The 19,920-nt window shown below is 47.3% G+C and overlaps 2 protein-coding genes across 4 annotated transcripts in view; one reads left to right on the forward strand and one right to left on the reverse strand.

Moving 5' to 3' along the window:
* The window catches only part of SMARCB1 (SWI/SNF related, matrix associated, actin dependent regulator of chromatin, subfamily b, member 1), a 12,663-nt gene extending 1,404 nt beyond the window's left edge, over nt 1-11,259 (forward strand). Inside the window, exons 2-10 of the mRNA XM_033001436.2 lie at nt 358-469; nt 1,122-1,151; nt 2,480-2,609; nt 3,210-3,347; nt 4,015-4,142; nt 4,705-4,871; nt 5,319-5,509; nt 9,828-9,959; nt 10,891-11,259. Of these exons, the coding sequence (XP_032857327.2) occupies nt 358-469; nt 1,122-1,151; nt 2,480-2,609; nt 3,210-3,347; nt 4,015-4,142; nt 4,705-4,871; nt 5,319-5,509; nt 9,828-9,959; nt 10,891-10,930 (1,068 nt within the window). The 3' untranslated portion in view covers nt 10,931-11,259. The remainder of the gene's footprint in view (nt 1-357; nt 470-1,121; nt 1,152-2,479; nt 2,610-3,209; nt 3,348-4,014; nt 4,143-4,704; nt 4,872-5,318; nt 5,510-9,827; nt 9,960-10,890) is intronic.
* A 2,275-nt stretch (nt 11,260-13,534) lies between these two features.
* Nucleotides 13,535-18,929, reverse strand: DERL3 (derlin 3). 3 transcript variants are annotated; one of them, XM_042805582.1, is made up of 7 exons: nt 18,795-18,929; nt 18,584-18,646; nt 17,855-17,928; nt 17,256-17,349; nt 15,578-15,773; nt 15,017-15,107; nt 13,535-14,484 (listed from the first exon to the last, which is right to left on the reverse strand). In XM_042805582.1, the coding sequence occupies exons 1-7, from the start codon at nt 18,885-18,887 to the stop codon at nt 14,370-14,372; spliced, it is 726 nt and encodes a 241-aa protein (XP_042661516.1). In that variant the 5' UTR covers nt 18,888-18,929; the 3' UTR covers nt 13,535-14,369. The 3 variants fall into 3 exon arrangements, with proteins under 3 accessions (XP_042661516.1, XP_042661515.1, XP_042661517.1); XM_042805581.1 differs by having other exon boundaries at nt 18,584-18,649; XM_042805583.1 differs by lacking the exon at nt 18,584-18,646.
* Between the last annotated feature and the right edge of the window lie 991 nt (nt 18,930-19,920).

Here is a 19,920-nt window from a genome sequence, read left to right on the forward strand (position 1 = left end):
TAATTCCTACTGAGCATTGTGCATTGAAACAGAAATTGGAGTAAAGAAAGGTTAGGTTGTTCAAAAATACACGAAAATGTGTGGGGTTTTTTCCTGTTAAGTGGATTATTGGCAGTGGATTTGAGATTTTTTTTCTTGTCGGACTGTGGAAATAAGTGCTGATAAAAGTGTTTTCTGTATTGCTGCAAAAATTACAAATCTGTATGATGCCAAACTCAGTGCAGTCAGTCTGTCGTAAAAACAAAACCTTAAGAGGTTTCTCTTATTACAAAGAGCTGAATTTGTTTCAGCTTCTGCTAAAAAAAAACCCAACCCTCTTCAATGGAGTAGCAGGCCCCATCTCCACTTTTCTTGTAGGTGGGGAACTACTTGCGTATGTTTCGGGGTTCCCTGTACAAGAGATATCCCTCGCTCTGGAGGCGACTAGCCACAGTGGAAGAAAGGAAGAAGATAGTGGCTTCTTCACATGGTGAGAAGATGAGCAAACATTTCCAGTAATGTTTATCTGAAATCTGAAACTTTGTCTTGAGAAAAACTCTCTGTCGATTCAGAAGCTTGTGCACTTTTAGGGCTGTGTGAATCACTTTGGATTGTCCTGGTCCAGCCTGGCAACAAACATCAACTGATCAAAGATGTTCTAAAATTCAAACATCCATCGTGGCTTTCCCATTGTTGGCTGCATGCATGACAAAGCAAAAGCCACATCTCAAAAATCAATACAGTATTCCAGTAGACACTTCTCTAGACAAAGAGGGACATTTTTGTCTTTTTTTGTCAAGTAGGCAGGAGTGTTACAAGGATACCCCATTGAAAATGTGTGTCTTTGCTTAACCCTGCTTCTTGTAGGGACTGAATGTTTCTGCCTGCCAGAGTTTGTTGTGGTGTGTTGCTACTGATGTGACTGCTGCAATGAGAATATAGCTGCCTCGGTATTATTTTGTGGGAGACTAATAACAAGGACTTAAATTTCTTAGCAATATGACTTGTTGTATGATCTTTAGACTAAAGGATAATAAAAATAAATGGTTCATTCTGGATTTATGTCTCCTTCTTACAAGTATCCTGCTGACCTGTTGCTTTCTTTTTTTCTTTTTTCTTTTTTTTTTAATTTTTCCCAACAGAAAATCAGCGGTCTCATAGTCCCAGAAGATGTAAGTCTTATATGCGTGTTATTCTTAGCTGTGCTAGAAGAAGAATCTCCACTGTGACCTTTGGTGCTATTACAATATATATTAATGTCTAATCCTCTTCCTCCGATCTCTCCCTGTGGTCGCCCTAATTGTGCATCCTGGTCACATGCTTAACTTCTTTCTCAGAACCGTAGTGGGACTCAACTGCAGATGGTCACTAATTTAGGGAGCTCTGTCCAGAGGTTTCTCCCCCTCTACCAAGTCTTATCAGCTCTTCTATTGGTCATTGCATCTCTATTTCCAACCTTTAAGTCCACTGAGGATTTATTGTTTTCTGGGCTTTTCCTCCCAGAAGGCTGTGGAAGAGATTTTTTTTTTTTTTTTTTTACATAATTTTGGCAGACGTAGGTGTGCAGAGCTAAAGCATGTGATGGCAAAGGGTAACTCAGTGTAGGAAAGAATTGTTTTTCTCTTCCTCTCCTTAAGTAAAAACACATTAGACTTAAAGTTTATCTAATAATTATGAGGATTTAATGATTTTTTTCCCTGAAATTTTGTTTTTGTGCGTTCCTTTCCATTTTAAGTAAATTTCATAACAGAAATGACCAGAGTCTATAAATAAGTTGTACCCTGGAAGAACAAGGTTCATCCAGTAGTGTAGTACTTGAGGGAAGCTCATGCAATTCTAACCCTCCCTGTGTCTTGACTCTTACTCCAAATGAAAGATGTTTTTAATAGAGTATGAACAGGATGGCTATACAGGGTAAAGAGAGACTGGTGCCTTTTGTAAATCTTTGCTCTATCACTATGCAGCCATTCCAAGGTGTCGTATTGCTTTTGTCTTTTGAATTGTATTTCTTCTCTAGGCTTTGTGGTGGGGATTGCCATGTATTAACTAAGAAATTCCACCCCTGCTCCCAAGAAAGTCACATTTATTACTGCTGTTCAGATGGATGTCAAAGCCAGGTTGTATTTTTTTAGTGCCAGGCGATGTGGTGGGGCTTCTGGTTACTCCAGTTCAAGTAATCTACCCCAGTAGCAGACCATCCTGGTATCTGAGGGAGAGTGGAGGCTTCTGCCAACTCAGAAAGGGCAATGGAAAGTTTTGTCATCTCCATTTATCCCATGTGTACAAAATTCCGTGTCAAAACTGTTCTCAAAAATTAAATATCTACAAGAAGATAAATGAAGCCTGAAGGACTTTTGGGGAACCATGCTCATACCTCTTGGTAACCTATTTTAGTCCCTCCTGCAGTGGCAGGGAGGGCTTTTCATTATACAGCCTATTAATGCTACATTGCTATGTAGTGCTTTTCCATGTTAATTATTGGCATCTTTCCTGGTAATAGATCATGGCTATACAACATTAGCCACTAGTGTGACGCTGTTAAAGGCCTCTGAAGTGGAAGAGATCTTGGATGGAAACGATGAGAAATATAAGGCAGTGTCTATCAGCACAGAACCTCCTACCTACCTCAGGTAACCAGCGTCGGTGAGGGCCAGGATCAGAATGGAGCTGCTTGGGAGGTGTCAGCTTGAGCAGGAAGCACCAGAAATTGCATAAACCCAGGTTACTGTGCACGGGGGTGCTTGCCAGTCTGTGCTAAGTCATTTGCAGTGTTGGGCAAATTAAGATCTCCAGAGTGTAAGGATTAGGTTACTGCTCACATACAACAGGAAGAAAAACATAAGTATTTGATGATACAGCTCTTTTTGCAATTATTGCATTCCAGCTGTAACAGATGTTTTGCAGAACATACTCTCTGCACGTACTGCCTTCTGGAGACTGTGCATTTCTCAGCAGTCCTTCTATAAAGTATAGATAGAAAATCCAAATATGAACCTAGTATTTGTAATGGTGCACCTGGATTTATATGTGATGAATAATTGTGAACCAGAGAATGGGCATCCCAGAGGCTAGTGTGGAACATGAGTTCTCAGTGGAACAATATTGTTGAGGGTTCCAGAATAAAATAGCAGGAGCTCATAATAGGACTTAAAGTTTAAAATTATACTACTGCTTAAGTAGTAGCAATGGTGCTCAGGGTCTGCAGTTTAACATACAGTTTCCTTCTTCAGAGAACAGAAGGCAAAGAGGAACAACCAGTGGGTGCCGACCCTGCCCAACAGCTCTCATCACCTGGATGCAGTGCCGTGCTCAACAACGATTAACAGAAATCGCATGGGCAGGGATAAGAAGAGAACATTCCCTCTGTGGTAAGACAGCTTCCTGCTTCCAGAAGGTGGAAATAGTTACCAAAATGTCATGCTGCCATGGTAGTGCTGATGAGTTAATACAACGTGAGTCATCTAACTGACAAAAGTCTTACAGGTCACTAATTTCGAGGTTCTTACTTGAACTGTATGTCTTGAGGCACTTCCTTACAGTGGCCAGCCATGGCTCAGAGAGGAGACTTTGCTTGTATCAGGAAAATGGTTTGTTCTTTTCCTGATGAGTTCCTTCTACTTTCTGCTGATTTGCTGAGCAGTTGTCATTTGAGGAGCCTGAAAACCCTCTCTGAAGAACAAGCTGCCGCTCACTGACGTATTCCAATAACTTTGATTTAACTTATTCAATGGAAAATGCTACCATGGCTCATGACTAACTTTTATTTTCCATTATAAAAGTTGAGGAAACCAAGCTAGGTGTAATTCTGGAAAGCTTCCTTGTTTTATTTGCAGGAATATATACTAGATGTAATAAAAGGTGATAAACTGGTATTGGTTGCAGTAGCCCTGTAAGCTTGCATTGAGGAGTCTGTCTAAAGACTGATGGGGGAGTTGGAGTGTGGGGATGACTTCCAACAAGCATTGCCTTCCCTCTATGGATGCCAGATGTGTCATGTGCTAGTTGCATATACTGTGGTGTTGCTCTTTGTATTAGCTTTGATGACCATGACCCAGCAGTGATCCATGAGAATGCGTCCCAGCCGGAGGTTCTGGTTCCAATCAGGCTTGATATGGAAATTGATGGGCAGAAACTCAGAGATGCCTTTACGTGGAACATGAATGGTATGTAGGAAGCAGAGTTTCCTGAGGCTGGAGAGATATGGTTGTATTCATCACCAAATAGGAAGAGAGAACAAGCATGAGTGTGCATGTCCTTGTCCTGTATACACAAAGCTTTAAAGCTCTCTCACTTCGAACTGTATTCAGCGCTCATGTCTCTTAGTGAATGCTCTGCCATGTCCCTGGGTTGCAGTCGTTCCTGGACACGTGTCATCTGTAGAGTTTAACTGGCCTATTCTCCTGACCCAGTTCATCAGCTCAGCAGTCAGACCATTCCTTTAGCTGAGGTATTTTGAACACAAAACAGTTAATGTGTATGGCTCCTTTATGTATGTGGATTATTAGACCACAACTACGTTGTCTCCATGGAGCAAGTAAAGAAGGCTGTAAGTCCCTGTGTCTGTGTGCACATCCTTAGAAAACTCCTACAAAACACCCTTTTAAAAGCAAAAGGTGATGCGTTTGGGATTCCCTTTGTCATGCTGGGGGATTAATTATGTGTATTCTGTAAGTGCAGGCATTGATTGAAAATTAACAGTGTCTGTTCATTCTTGTTCTGTATCAGAAAAGCTAATGACCCCAGAAATGTTCTCTGAGATTCTTTGCGATGACCTGGATTTGAATCCTCTGACCTTTGTCCCTGCTATTGCCTCTGCCATCCGACAACAGATCGAGTCGTACCCAACTGACAGTATCCTAGAAGATCAGTCAGACCAACGAGTTATTATTAAGGTAATACAAGAAGGCAGTAGAATAAGAGCTGAGCCATTTGTGTTTCTCTGGTTATGTTATTGGGGGAGTAAGAGTACAAAGGCTTCTCTTGGAGAAAATGAGCTCTTAACTACAGTCTTGCTTCCTGATTGCATTTTTGTCCTTTGTACTAAGAACAGAACAGAGGTGGCAGTTTATTAAACGTTAATGTGCCAGCCCCTGAGATGGTGAAATAGTTCAGTTAAAGCATTGTCGCGTTCTTTTGGAAGAACTGAACCTTGGTGAGCAAGGCTGAGTTGTCTTCATGCTACTGGAATTAAGAATTCAGTTAAGGAGCATTCCAGATGCAGGGAACTAGGAGTTACCACTCTGCTTCTCTTCTCCAGCCTCTGCCTCCTCATCTATATTACCTTTGACAAACTGTTGTGAGAATGGAAACAAATGACCTGTTTCTTCCCTTGTCTCCAGCTAAACATCCACGTAGGGAACATCTCCCTTGTAGACCAGTTTGAGTGGGACATGTCAGAGAAGGAGAATTCACCAGAGAAGTTTGCCTTGAAGCTGTGCTCAGAGCTTGGCCTGGGTGGGGAGTTTGTCACTACCATTGCCTACAGCATCCGGGGACAGCTGAGTTGGCATCAGAAGACATATGCCTTCAGGTACAGGACTGTCATCTGCCTGGTATGGCTGTGGGTCTGTTAATACTTCAAGGGTGTTTGCATCAATGAAATGTAGAACATCTGACCTGACGCAAAAAGTTTCATTTGAAATTGGTCCTTATGGCTTGCACTCATTCTGTCCTCTATACAGTTTATTTGTGCTTGTGCTCAAGTATCTTTTTCTGTGGGCGTAATACATTTCAGGACCAAACACTGGCAAAATGTCAGCTTTTGCTGCAGAATGAAAGGCTGTTGTAATTAACAGTGACCAAATACCTTGTGTCTCCCTCTTCTAATGTATGCTAATGATGAGCCCCAGATACATTTCTGCTTTGTTGACTTTGCCTGACTTGAGCCATCCACTGTCTCAGGCTTTGGTGTTTTGAACTAAGACCGACTGAAGCTGTAGCTCTACCCTGGCTGACATTAAAGTTGGCTTGATCACAGGCCCTTCTCACAGCTGGAATGCAGCAGTGTCAGGTTTGATTAGTCAGCTTTGTAACTTGTCTCTTAATGGTAATCGTTTCCAGTTGTGCCATGCAGTGTTCTGTGGTGAGTTTCCATACTGATGTTATCCTCAGCATGCTGCTGAGTCTGCAGGCTGGAAGTATCCCTTAATGGGTGCTGTGAGGTTTTTGACCTCAGGTCACGGTGACAGTTAAGGAGGTTTGAAAGTTCAGCAAATGTTGTATTTGCAGAGGTGAGGGAGTGGTACTGTTGACACCAGTTTTGTAGAGGTCAGTTCAAGGAAGTAGGGTGACCCACCTGGGCCGCAAAGGGAAGCGTGCCCAGCCCTGTCCTACCTCAGGGAGAGGGCCATGGGTAGTTGGTGCGGAGGTAAGTGAGGAGGAGCTGGGGCTGTTGGGCAGCTGCCTGCTGCTGTGAGCTCTGCTCCTTCCTCTTCCTCCATCTGAAGGTTTCCTGTCTAGTCAACCTTCTGTGGAAAACAGGCACTGATCTGCTCTGGACCAATTGTTCTTCCACTAGTCTCACTGCTTCCTATGGATGTTACTTTTATCCTGAAAATCTTCCACAGCAACTACTTGGTTCCAAAATGATCCCCAGAGTGGTTCGTAGCAGAAAATGGAAAGGGGCCCTTTACCACACAGGAATTAAACTCTTCTACTGAAACTTGGATTGTGTGTCCATCCTGCTGATGTCCCTTCTCCTCATGGAGGTGGGGAGGTAACTTCTACGTTTCCATCCGTGACAGCTGACAGATACTCTCAGATCCAGCATGGGATCACATCCAGCTGTAACAGCAGAACAGTGGGTGTGTGTTCCTGAGAAATGGTGGGAACTTAGAGGGTGGTGGACGGGAGTCTGATACTTGTAGTACTGCCTCTTCTTACCTGCTGCTGGAGGGTATTATAACTATGGCAGAAGTGAGCTAGCACTGTCTGCATTGTGGCCTGCAGTAGCAGAGAGTGAAGGTGTTCCAGCTGGTAGATGCAGTCCTTGGAGCCAGTGTGAAGTAGACTTTATAGTTTAAGCTAACTGTGGCAGGGAGTGAGTTCATTTCCATAAGGTTTAGTAGGACTACTTGTTGCCTGAGCATTCCCAGGAGTTTGAGCTTTCCTGTTCATATCCTCCTTGAAGTAAGAGAGGTGGCCCTGTTCATACCATGCTGGCCAGGAAGCCATCTTTTCTACTCACAATTTATTTACTTTCCCAGTTAATATACTTCAGCAGCATTTGTAGTGTACTGCCTCCCAACCCACAAAGCATTTGTTCCTAACTCTTGTCACTTGGTGCATCAGAGACAGGCTTTGTCCACATTTAGTGGACACAAAATGCTCTCCTTCCTTCCTGTGCTTCTCTATGTATTGCAGATATCAGTTAACAAATTCTCCCTTTGCTTCCTATCAGTCTCTGTAACTTGCAGCAAGTAAAGTTTTAGTCAGTGCTGCCCAGGCTCGCTCAGATATATTAATGCCAACTTCACACTATTCTCTCTCAAAACATGTATCTGACTGGTTACTAAAGAGTGCTTCCTTTTAGGGGCAGTTCATGCAGGTAGATTTCAGGCCACCTTTAGACGATGGCAATATTGCAAGGGGGAGAATCAAAAACTAGAAAGGAAACCCCAAAAAAAACAAAGTATGTAGACATGAGCTGTTCAGGGAGGAAAAAACATCTAATTTAAACCTCATTTTGTGTCATAGTACAACCATGGCCTCCCCTTCCCTTTTTTCTTCCAGCAAAGGAGTACTTTTGAAACCTTACAGTGATTAATGATATTTGGGTTCTGTGGTTGGTTAGTTCCTGGATTCCCAAACCACAGGAGTGGTGGTTGCTCTCCACTGATGTAAGGAAAGGGTCTGCTTTAGATGTATCAAAAGAACCTTAGTATCCCAAGGGACTGGGGGTTTGAGAAGTCATGTGCCTCTTAATCATCAGAGGGAGAGGTGAAACTCTCTTAGCTGATGAAAGCCAGGGCAGTTCTTTCAGCTGGCCTGCTCTGTACAAAACAAGGAGAGCGTGAAAGCCCAATGGGAGGAGCAGGACTGGAAGCAGACAGGTGACTGGTGCTTATGGGATTTTCAGGAGGATGATGCGCTACCATGTTTCCCGCCTTGGTACTGTGTGTTTCTGGTGGCGGCATGCAGCACTTCCTAGCCAGAGTTTTGCCCTTGAGACCTGAATGATGGCACGGGTTCTCTCTCACACCAAACTTTTGTGTCTGAAGGGTCACCTTTTCCAAAAGAAGCTGTTTCCCTGCCTGGTTGGTATGCCTGTGATGCTACTGCCAGAGGCCTGGGCCCTAGCAGAGGGAGTGTCTTGCTCTATTGGGAATCCTGCAGCTGACAGTGCCTTTCAGTCATTCTGCCAGTAGCACTGTCCTCTTCATCAGAAAATAACAGGGGAGGAGGAGCTGTGTTACTTTGGAGGTTGGGAGATGAGAACGTTTTTACTTTATCTCTGATTCTTTGCCTAAGAAATGCGGTATTTGAGCTGGCTTGCAATTAAGTTACACACATGAGGCTGGCTTTCCAACCCCCATTTAATTCTAGTGGATGTTCAGTGTTACCCATAATAAATGAGGTAGAGGCCATGCTATCACGTCAAAAAAGCCAGTTAAGATCTATCATTTAGCCTGGAATGTGTAGCAGTCTGGGGCTAAGATGAAATTCCTGGGTTTGAGTGTTGCTTAGTGGACGTCAGCAGTACTGGAAGTAGATTTGACTAAAGCTTCCTCACAGGATCAGATACCAAAGGCTCTGGATTAATTTTTCATTGTAGCATTACTTTGAAGAGCTGTTATTCTAGATTAATAGCTTTGATGCAGATGTTGTCTGTTCCTGTGGCAATTTAGCATTTGAGTTCCTTCCTGGGGGAATGAGAAGGCTGCCCACGAGCACTGAGATCCTGTGCACAGAGGCACATCCCTGGGGAGGGGGCCAGATGTGTGTGCACACCTGCCAGAGGGCTCCTTGCACACACACTTCATGCAGCCACTTTCTAGAATTCAAAGCAAACATTTACATTCTGAGGCTCCTCTCTATTTATGCTGGGCTTCTGCTCCACTGTCAATATTTGGGAAGCTATTCCTGGTCAGTTCCTGTTGACTTTTACTGAAAAGTGGCTAGTGAAGCAGTAAATATTTTTGTGCATGTGATAATACAGCTGGTCAGGGCAGAGAGATCCCTGAAAAGTAGATCTGGTGATCTGGGACAGAGCCTGGTCTGTCACTGCTTGTGGAGGGAGTTGCCACAGCCTCTGGTTGCAACAAACAGGTCCTAAAAGACTACCCTTTCCATGGCAATTGGGAGAACAATGCTTGTTGCACCAGCAGGTGCCCAGAAAGCCAGACTCTTGCCAGGCAAGAGCCATCAGAGGCGTGCTAGGCAAATTACAGCTAGGAAGTCAGAGTTGCAGAATGGCAAAACTAGATAAAGAGCCCTGTTAGCCGTCCGTGCTCAGCTGCTGCTCAGGGAGAAGTGCTCCCAGCACTAATAAACTGGTATGAACTCTGCCTGTGCTTACAGGGTTTTGAACGGTCAGCCAGTTACGTAACGGCCCTTGTGGGAGAGAACTGCATTGACCACAGTTGCTTTGACAAATCCCTTTCTGGTGCTGAAAGGAGATGGTGGTAGTTGGTCTCCCAGAAACTTCGGACTCTCCAAGATTGTAACCATCAGCTCTTTGTTTGCTTCTGGGAACCAGGCTGTGCTAAGCAGGGCTAAGACTGAATGCTTAAGCCTGAAACGCTGTAAATGATGCTCTGTTGTCCTTGTGCCTTGCATCTGAGCTGGTAACCCAGAGGAGTGCTCTGGGACCACTGATGGATGTTGCTTTGTTGTCTTCTGCCCTGCAGCGAGAACCCTTTGCCGACTGTGGAGATTGCCATTCGCAACACAGGGGATGCTGACCAGTGGTGCCCTCTTCTGGAAACCCTCACAGATGCCGAGATGGAGAAGAAGATCAGAGACCAGGATAGAAATACAAGGTGCTGCCGCTCGTTCAGACAGTTCTCCTTCTGGCCTATCTCTAAGACAGGACTTAAAAGCTTTGATGTTTGTCTTTCTCTGCTGAGAGCCAACTGGCAGGATTTCAAACTTGCACACCACAACAGAAACTCATATCCCTTTAGCTTCAGGATATTAAACTGTTATCACCTTGCTCTACAGACACTTAAATCTCTACTTTAACTATCTCCTGCTTGAAGTGAAGTTTCCTTTTTTTTTTTTTTTTTTTTTTTTTTCCTGGGCTCTCTGCTTGTGCAGGGGGATTTGTTTCTATAGGAAGGCATTCATCAAAAATACTGGAGTTTCATGCACTCTCATGTTACCTAGAATCCTGCCACAAGGCTTCCTTTTATGCAGGGTAAAGTGCTGTTTGATGTAGGAGTGGGCAACCTCCCAGCTCCAGCCTGACTGATGCCAGCCTGTTTGCCAGCATGGGAGCCCTGCTGTGATTCCAGGAGGAGCTCTGCCCACCAGGGACCTGCTAAGTGATGTCTGACAAGCAGTTGAGAGCACTTGTTCCTACTTGGTGAAATTGTTCCTGGCAGATATAAATGAATATTAGAATGTCTAAAAGATACGTTGTGGGAACAGTAAATAATGCTGGCTTAGCTCTTTCCCAGGATTTCTTTTTACTGCTGATCAACAGATTCATAATTATTTTGCTTCTCTGTTACAGCTGTCTGAGTAGTTTTCAAGTTAATGAACACGAGTGCCCTAAAAGCTGTTACTGAAAATAGTGTTTTAGCCTTATCAATAGAGGCATTCTCAGGTGACCAAGGAAGTTTGTGTAGGCAATAAACCTGTCTACAGAGTTCACAAAGCTGCGGCAGCTTCCCTAGAAGTGTTGTTTTTAATAAGATTTCACATGACATGTAACACAGCACTTACTGTACCTTATTTTCTCTCTCCTAGGCGCATGAGACGTTTGGCCAATACTGCTCCAGCCTGGTAATCTTCCTGGTGTGACACTGGTGCTCTTCCTACAGACTTTATCCTTACTCCTCTTCCCAAGTGGATCTAGGATTGGCAGGGGTCTTTCTGTCCCTGAAGGGGACACATATTCCACTTGCCAAGAGTTCCTAGTACTGCTGACTTGCCCCCATCCCCTCCACCTAAATGCCACGTAGCGAGAATGCTGCGTTAGCGTGTGATCTAGCTGAGACCTGTGGCAGCTGTTGGAGCCCTTACATACCTGTGTGTGAACAGTGTAAAGATTTTTTTTTTGTATAGGTGCAATGTGCACTATTAGGACAACTTTTTAAATAAAAGGAATGCATACTACTTGGGTTGAGTTCAGTAAGTTTGAATGAATAGTGAATCTCACCATGTTTTGTGCTATTCTGGTAACTGAGCAGTCTCAGGGCCCAATATTAATGCTTTTGGGTATAATGCTGAACCCTCAAATGCATTAAATTTTCCTGAAGCATGATGGAAGCTGCTTTCCTTCAACAGAAAACAGCTCGAAACCTCTTGCTGCAGGGGAAAGTGAGACTTAAAACTAGAAAAAGAAAATAAGTCTCTAAAGGATTAATCTGTTACTTGGTGCAGTCTGTAATGGAGTTGGTGGGGTGTTCAGCTGGCTCACTTGACAAGGGTAGAACAGTTAACTGAAGTGATAAACTTAACATTAATTTCTGTCAGCTGTCAACCTGGTGTGTGGTGAATCCCTTTTTTCTGTGAAGACTGCATCTGGAAACCAGCACAGTCTCTGAACTGGTACAGAAGGTGAAGCCCACAGTCACTGAGACTGCAGTTTCTCTTCAGCAAAGGGCTTTGAGGTTGTTGTCAGTACACGTAGCTACCAGTTACTGTGCACAGAGCACCCAGTGTGAAGTGGGTGTCTTAAATACCCTTAGCACTGCAGTGTCAGGCTTTTGCAACCCTAGAAACAACCTGTCTTTCCCTGAGGAGTTTGAAAACATCCATTGAAGTGAGATTAAAAAAATGCAAGATTGTTTAAAAACATAATTAGAATCTACCTTGCTGTTGAGGTACACCAACTCTTTGATAGAGTTCCTACCCTTCACTGCCAGAACTGATGAGTGTTGCAAGCAAGGCAGATTTTGCTGGCAGCCTGACAGTTATGTTCAGGTCTTTATGATAAAGCCAATAGGTTTTACAATCCTTGTTCATCCACCCACACTGCTAGCACAGCCCAAAAACACTTTCCAGCCTTAATTCATCATGTTTAGACTTGAGTAATGGCAGAGCCAGTTCTGATTCCTGGGTGGGAGGGAACTTTTTCCAGATGTTAGTCTGCAAAAACGAAAACCTTGCAATTTAACAATAATATTACTGCAGTCTTATCCTAGGCTCCTGTGCTAGAGTGGTACTCTACCTGTTACTCCTTTTTAGAGAGGTTGAAGTGTTATTTTGGCAAGTAAGACAAAACCTGGGATTCCTGTTGCATCTTTACCTCCAATGTAGAATACAGGTTTTTGCCTCGTGGACATAAAAACTCCAACTCTTGCTGAGAACACTTCAGCCTCTTTTTGTTATGATCAGGTACATCTGCAAGCAGCCTCCTCTGGGAATTTGACCAAAACAAGCATGAAACTGTCATAGTCTTAAACTAGCATCTGTGGTGCAATTTTTGAACTGCTGTGAAGTTTGTGCTTACCTAATCCTAAACTTCATAACAAGGTAGGGACACACAAGGGCTGCAGCCTCTGTAGCAGGTTTACAGGTACCTCCCTCTGCTTCTCAAGCCCCAGAGAGGCTGTAGGAATTGTCCCTCCAAGCAGCCAAGGGCAAGGCAGGACAGTCCAGGGGACCAAGTCCTACACAGAAGAGAACTTCAGCCAGCTTTCTCCATGTATTGACTACTAGGGACCAGCTGGGAGCAGCTTGCTTTTGCTCTACAATCACAGCTCCTTAGCTTAATCTAGTACTCTAGCTAAGATTGTAGCCCAGCTTTTGCATTTCAAAGTCCCATCTCAGAAGCAATTTAAACCAGAACATCTGCAGCCTTTAAAGATAAATTTTCTGGAGATTGAAACAGCTCTGTGTTACTAGGTCATGAGCAAAGCTCATGGCAAGTACCTGTTGAGTCAGAGGCTGCTTAGTCTGTATCTCCTAGAACAAGATTACCACCTGTACAGGTCTTTCATCCTCTTCCTAGAGGGAAACAAGTGCAGAAAAATAGCTTGTTCAAATTAAGTCTGATTTTTTTTTTTTCCATAAAAAATGGTGTTTTCATGGTAAGCCCACAAAGGAGGTGGGAGTGGGTGGCTGTGGTTCAAACTTCCTTTGCCACAAGGCTTCTGCATCATTCCTTAATTGGATGCTGGTTACTCACACTTCTCAGTAGTTTTAGTGGTGATCTGCAAGCTTGTCTAGCTGAGCAGACAGCAACATCACCAAATGAGCTATTCCAAGACACAGTGTTGGCAGATTTACTCCAAAGGCTTTGAGGTCTGGTATAAGCACAAGTATGTATTGCATTAACAAAAATGATCAAATCCATTTAGTACAGCTGTTCATGGCAGCTTGTTTAGTCTTCCCCTAAGATTCAGATGCTTAAGTTTTAGAACTACAAAATTCAGCAAGAGTGGAATTACACTGTGTAGACAGCCTTTATTACCAGCATCAAGTGCTACTTCCAGTCACTGCCTGGATCAAGTGTCCAGCTTTGTCCCCTGTCCTTTCCCAGGCTTTCCTTTCTCCAACTAGACACACACATACACACCCCTATTCACCCACCCCTGGCTCCTCATACTCTGCAGTCCTGCTGACAGAAGAGGGGAAGAGGGCTTCCAGCTCGCCTGAACTTTGCTTTGCCCACCAAAACAGAAAAGCCCAAGCAGACAGCCTGACAGTTTTGAGCGAAGTCCTGCTGAGTACTGGTGAACTGCTGCCTCTGCCCATGGCAGAAATGGACACACAGCTGAAAAATAAAGACTTTAATGTAAAGACTCTGGAAACAACAACCAAAAAAGGAATGGGAGACTTAGAGGAAAGGAAGAAGTTGAGCTGCATTCTACCATGGTAGAGTAAGGAGTACTACTTCATTGAAAGCCCACAGAGGTCTCACAACAGTGAGAGCCAGGACAATTAGTCATTGTACAGAGGGAAGAGTGACCTGGCACACACCAAGTCATTAACAGCAAGAGGAGTAACTGGTTTAACACCCCATTTGATACTTATTCCCCACCGGGTAACAGGAGCCATCACAACTTCCAGTCCCTAGAACACCTCCGTAAGCATTCAGCAGTCCTTAAGTGCAAAGCTCTGTGGAACCACTTGGTACAAGGGGAAGATGGGTTACCCATACAAACAGTGAAACATTACACATCAAAATGGCAACTGGTGTTATTCCAGTAGGATCTCTGAGCCACAGCGTAAGTCCAGCCGGAAGAGAAGAATCTGGCCACATGGAGAAGTCCCCTGTGTTACTGTGGATGCTGCCGCTGGTTCTGGTCTTGGTCTCTGGGTTGGTTTTCTGGATGTTCCTCAGGGAGAGGGTTATAGTTGGGATCCTCTTCAGGTGTGTCAAATACCACCTTCCTGGTAAGGGACATGTCCATCCCACCAAGTAGGCAGGTTAGGAAAGTGAGCTGAGGACAAACCCTGCAGCCCTCCTAGGAGTATCCTAGCCCTTCACAGAGCTCAGCTGCATGCCACAGCCACCTGCCTACTGCACTAGCACTAACTGTTCTTTTGCTCAGCTCAGTATGTAACAATGACAGCACCTGCTTCCTTGATCTCTAGGTCAGCTTTGATCCTCAGCATGAAGCAGAACATACCCTGCTTTCTTAAACCACAGAAATATGTCAGAAGAAAATCTTACCTGCATCTAGCATTTCCACAAGCAGTAAGAACACTCCAGTTCAACTAGTATGGACCCTGTGTACATACGTATATAATGTGCAAAGTGCCAGTGCTTTCTGCAGCAGAGGCATCAACTGTTGAGCTGAGGTGCTATCAGCATACAGCTGTGTCCTATGGTCACCACACAGTCACAGACCACAGTTTGCTATGGAAGTGACCAGGTTGGGAAGCAACACAGCAAAGCCCAGAAAGAATCAGCTTTACTTACAGGAAGCCAGGGGTTAACAGCAACTTCTTTCCTCCAGGCTGGTTGGGAAAAACATCTTCCAAGAAATAATAAATATGTCCCACTGCAATTCCTGGGGAGAGATGCCACAGAGGTCAGGTCCAGCTGTGACTCCTTTGCCACCTGAACCAGAGCTCCTGGGAGCCCAAGCAGGATGAAGCTCCAAGAATCCCTCAGCTGTGTACCCATGCACCAGCTCCCACCAGAGCCAGCCGTGCTGCAGTGCCAGGGGCCAGGCTGTTTGCTGTGATCAGCACATAAGCAGGCTGGCAGCCCGTCAGCCTGAAGGCAGCACCAGGAGACCACACACAGCACAAGCGTCAGGCAGAGCTCACCATACCCAACTTCTGCCCCCAAGGAAGACACAGCAAGGTGCAGGTCACAAGCAAGAGCTCAGGCACAGGGCTAGCCTTTAGGAGAGCCACCATCTTAAATAAGATGAAACCAAGAGATTGTGCTAGTGCCTCAGTAGCAGCTGTTAGAATTGTGAGCGCTGTGGCTGCAAAGTGCCCTTGTTCCCAGCACCCACCAGCTTTGACTTACCCAGCAAATCGATGATGATGGAGTTGCCCAGGAGCAGAGAGAATCCCATCAGGACCCAGGGCAAGAAAGGGGCCTGGAAGTTAAGAAGCCCAAAGAAGTTCATGCGGATATAAGGGTTCCTGCGACTCCACACATACACCAGCATGATGGTGAAGGCCTGACCCAGAAAAAACAGGCTGGCAAAGAGTCCAAATAGCTAGGAACTACCGAGTCAAGGAAAAACCTACCCACCCTGTGCCCCACCTCCAGGCAGCACAGGGTGCCTTCTGATTAGGAAATCCAGAACTACATGCAGCAGCTGATCACAGTGTGCAAGACATTGCCCATGCCACCAAACCTTTCCTGGGCTGGCTGAGATGTACCAATCCCCACCCCCCACCACCACATTGCCCTCCCTGCCACCCCAGAATAAGACACTCTGGAGTGGCATGTACAAATTTCTCACTCCTTAAGCTACTTTCCACAGCCATCAGAGACCAAGGAGTCACCTCTACAAAGTGGCCAACAAAAATGACCTTCCGAGAAGGACCTTCACATTGCTACAGCACTTCTGAGCTAGTTCTTAACATATGCCACACATCCCATCCAGTATCTGCCTTCTACAACAGAATTTCAGCAGTGAGATGGCTCTTGCCCTTCATATCCCTCTTCTCCAGGACACAAGGAGGCAGCTGGAGACAAAAAAGTTCCCCTGCCCTTCCTGCAGTTGGACTCCAAATGTCCCTATGGCTGAGCATGCAACTGCTGCAGGCACCTGGACACTGACGAGCCAAACACCCAAGGATGGCCAACAGGCACAAAAGTTCTCACAGCTGCATGCAGAGCACCATGGGGAGAGCAGTGCTCTGAGCCATCTGCATAAGACAGCAGCAAGACATCCAGAAAAGGTATTATGCTTGGGAGGCAGATATTTCTCCCCATCCAGACTATTTTTCCAACAATAAAAGAACTTCTTAAGATGCGTGACAGTATCTCCAGCCACTTGCAAGGACAGTGTGCTGGGCTCATGCTGCCTGATGTGCTGACAGCAGACAGTGTATGGGCACCCCAGTCCTTGTCCTTATGGCTCTGTGTTCTTCCCTTCAGCTGCAGCTCAGTTTTCTGAGCCAGCCTCATGCCCATCGTGGCAGCACTCCAGTGTGCTGCACCCACCAGAGCTCAGGCACAGTCGCTCTGCCGTAGCTGGACGGTTTCTCACAGAGCACAAGGGGCTTCCCTTCAGGCTGAGCTTCCCCAGCACACTGCCACGTGTCCTCTTGTGGGATCAGGCAGCCCATCCCCTTGCATCAGCACTTCTGCAGACACCAACACAAGCACTGGAAGCTTTTCCTGTATTTTGCTTCTGCTCTAAGCATTCAGGGCAAGGCACAGGCCAGGAGACAAGGGTAGGCAAGGTGAGGAGCACAAGCTGTGCCATACAGGCAGAAGTTGCCCCTCCACCACATGCTCAGTAGAGCTCTCCCAAGCCTCAGGCCATGAGCCTGGCAGGCCTAGGGCACAACAAGGCTCTGTCCCACGGCACCAAGAAGGTTCCCAAGCCAGATGTCCTGGTCAGCAGGCAGGTACCTGCTACAGGCCACACAATACAGCTGGGATACAGAGAGCTAGCAGACAAGCCCCACACTATCCACAGCATCTCAGAGGATACCAAAGAGCCTCGACCAACTCAAAAGGATACTGTCATGAGAAACCCTCCAAAGAGGAACATGAAGACAAAGTCAGCCGTCCTTCCACGGAAGGAGCCTTCTTCTAGCATGCGGCAGTACCTGTACCTGAGAGCAGGAGAGAAGGAAGGGGTTGCAGTATAGGAAATTAACAGCTGGCCACCCCACAGCATGGCTTTATGGAGAATAAGCCATCTACAAGCTATTTCATCACAGGAAGCTGTCAGCCAGATGTCCAGAGCAGAACAGTGCAAACTTCAGCTCATACCACCAACCCCAGGGAAAGAAAGAGGCATCTGCTGTGCTCCAGCCAGAGCTCACCCCAGGAACGGGCACCCCTCTCCAGCATGAGCCACAGCAGCACTGTCAGCTTCCCCAGCCTTTTGGCAGAGGCTGCCCTGCAGCAAACAGAGATGGAGGTGCAGGAAGTGGCCACGGTTGTCAGAGGAATGGCTTCAATTCAGACCAAAAGAGCCAAGGGAAGTATCCACAGCCCTAAACTGCTGCCAGGACAAGTCAGCCTGGGGGGGTAGGGGAGTGGGGGAAGATAGACAGGGGGAATCACATCTAAGCCAAAAAGGGAGTAGAGAGCTTCACTGAGACCAAAGGATACAGAAATATCATGTTGAAAAAGAAACTGAATCCCAGGGGCCCAAAAAAGAGGAAGTTGGTGATCAGCCTCCATATCTGAAAGAGAAGAGAGAGGAGAGAGAAAAGGAGGTGGACAGACAGGTCTCTCCCCATCACATATACAGCAGACCATTGCCCTATCCACTGGAGATGCCCAGTCATGCACCCACCCACTCAGAACTACCCCAGGGCACCACACAGCTGCACCACCTTCATGAGGGACCTCCCTCCATTGCCCACATTGGGGTACCTTACCCTTCCAGGTGTGGGAAAGGAGATTTCTCTGTTTTTCTGGGAGGGATGAACAGCCACAATTCAGCACCCAGAGCCAAGGTAAATCACTGTTCATGCCTCTCTACAATAAAGCCTTCCCCACCCAGCCTGACATCATCTGGCCAAACATCTCTGTGTCACAGAAAAGGAAGAGACAGGTTTTGAGTAAAGGAGAAAAGGAAATACCAAGATGGTGTGTGGCAGAGAAAGGCTGGGAGAAGTTATCTCCATCCAGGCATCTGTGACAAGAGGGGACACCGTGTGGGTGACCCAGCTGTCCCCAATCGGAGGAGGTTGGAGTAGTGGGAAAAAAGCCCCTGGGGATCCCACAGCAGTGCCTGCCCACCCTGGGGAGCGGGGCACCCGGGGCCTGGCCTGCCGCACCCCCCCCTCGCTGGGAAGGTGCAGGAGGGACCCCAGAGCCTGGGCAAGGCCTCACCTGGAACTTCCTGAAGATAAGGTCGGGATTGAAGTACAGCTGGAAGGGGGTGATGAACTCCAGCTGCTGTGGGAGACAGGCAGAGCAGCTGCCACCCGCTGCCGGGCGCCCGCTGCCCTCAGCCAGCCCCCCGGCTCCCCCGCCACAGCACCCCCTCAGGCACCCTGCCCGCCCCGCCGCAGCCCCCCCGCGGGGCCCCGCTCGCCCTCACCACGGCGGCTGTGGTGAGCACGCAGGCGGTGGTGTAGGCCCGCGTCACGGCCGGCATGCCCAGGTACTCCTGCGCGAAGCCCTGGTAAGCCATGGTGCACAGCGACAGCGCCCAGCCGCGCCGTGGGCCCTTTAACAAACCCCCACCACCACTACGCGCCGCCGCTGCTGCCACGCCCCCGCGGGCCGCACCCGGCCAATCGCGACGCGACAGGCGGAGCGAGCTGGCCAATCGGAGCGCGCCTCATGCCCTCGGCCGCCACCCGCCGCCAACCCGGAGTGGACCCGCTGCAGCAGGTGACGGGCCCTTGAGGTACCGCCTCCCGGGGGCGGGGCGAGCCCCGCAGCCAATGGCAGCGCGCAGTCCCAGTGACAGGTGCCTGAGGGAAGGCCCCGGGGGTGTGGCTACGAGGGGTGGGCGGGGACAGGCTCCCGCCCCGCCCCCGTGCCCGCGAGCTGAGAGCCGAGCGGGCGGCAGGGCCCTGCCTTCCGCTAATGCACGGGGGGTTCTGGGTTTTTAGTAATTCGTGCCGAAACCTCCGCTTCCTCTTGGTCGGCGCGACGAGGCGCTTCCCCGAGCTGTGCGCGATGGCAGCAGCGGGGCGATGTCGCTGGAAGAAGCCGAAGGGCGGCGCGGTGCTGCCCGGTGCTGCGGAGCTGCTCCCCACATGGCTGTCAAGTACATCACAAAACACTCTTCGAAGGGGTGATCTGATAAAGGTCTGCGTGAACCTCACGTCCTCTGCTCTCGTGCTGACTATGTTTTCCAGAGCTTGGGAGTCAGGGCTAACGTTACAACCACCCTGGTTTCAGAGGGAGAAACGGGCCTGGTGTTGGGTTTCTGCGGAAGGTTAAGCTGTCATCAGAGCCTTAATGAACCCTGAGATTTCCCTTTAAACCCTCAGTTAATGGGAAATGCAATCACCGGTGGGGGAGGGAGGCTTTGTGTTTTCCACCACTCACCCCCCTGACTGTCCTTTGATGAAGAACAAAACCCAGCTGGAAGATGGGGGGGATGGGAGATTAAAGCAACATATTGGGGGAGAGAGGAAAGAAAACAAAAGACAGGTGGGCGCCCATGAGAGCAGCGGGCAGGCTCCTGAGCCCTGGGTGCTGCGGTGCTGAGA

The sequence above is a fragment of the Tyto alba genome, unplaced genomic scaffold (assembly GCF_018691265.1).
Source record: "Tyto alba isolate M040663 unplaced genomic scaffold, T.alba_DEE_v4.0 Super-Scaffold_44, whole genome shotgun sequence".
NCBI lineage: Eukaryota > Metazoa > Chordata > Aves > Strigiformes > Tytonidae > Tyto > Tyto alba.

Bases quoted from the DNA above. Each gene is read 5' to 3' on its own strand.
- DERL3 (XM_042805581.1), bottom strand. From the start codon at position 18,887: ATGGCTTACCAGGGCTTCGCGCAGGAGTACCTGGGCATGCCGGCCGTG. The intron at 17,929-18,583 runs GTGAGGCCTTGC...CTTCTCTTTCAG, and splicing joins TTATCTTCAGGAAGTTCCAG to ATATGGAGGCTGATCACCAA. The intron at 14,485-15,016 runs GTAAGTAAAGCT...GTCCCTTACCAG, and splicing joins CTGTTAACCCCTGGCTTCCT to GAAGGTGGTATTTGACACAC.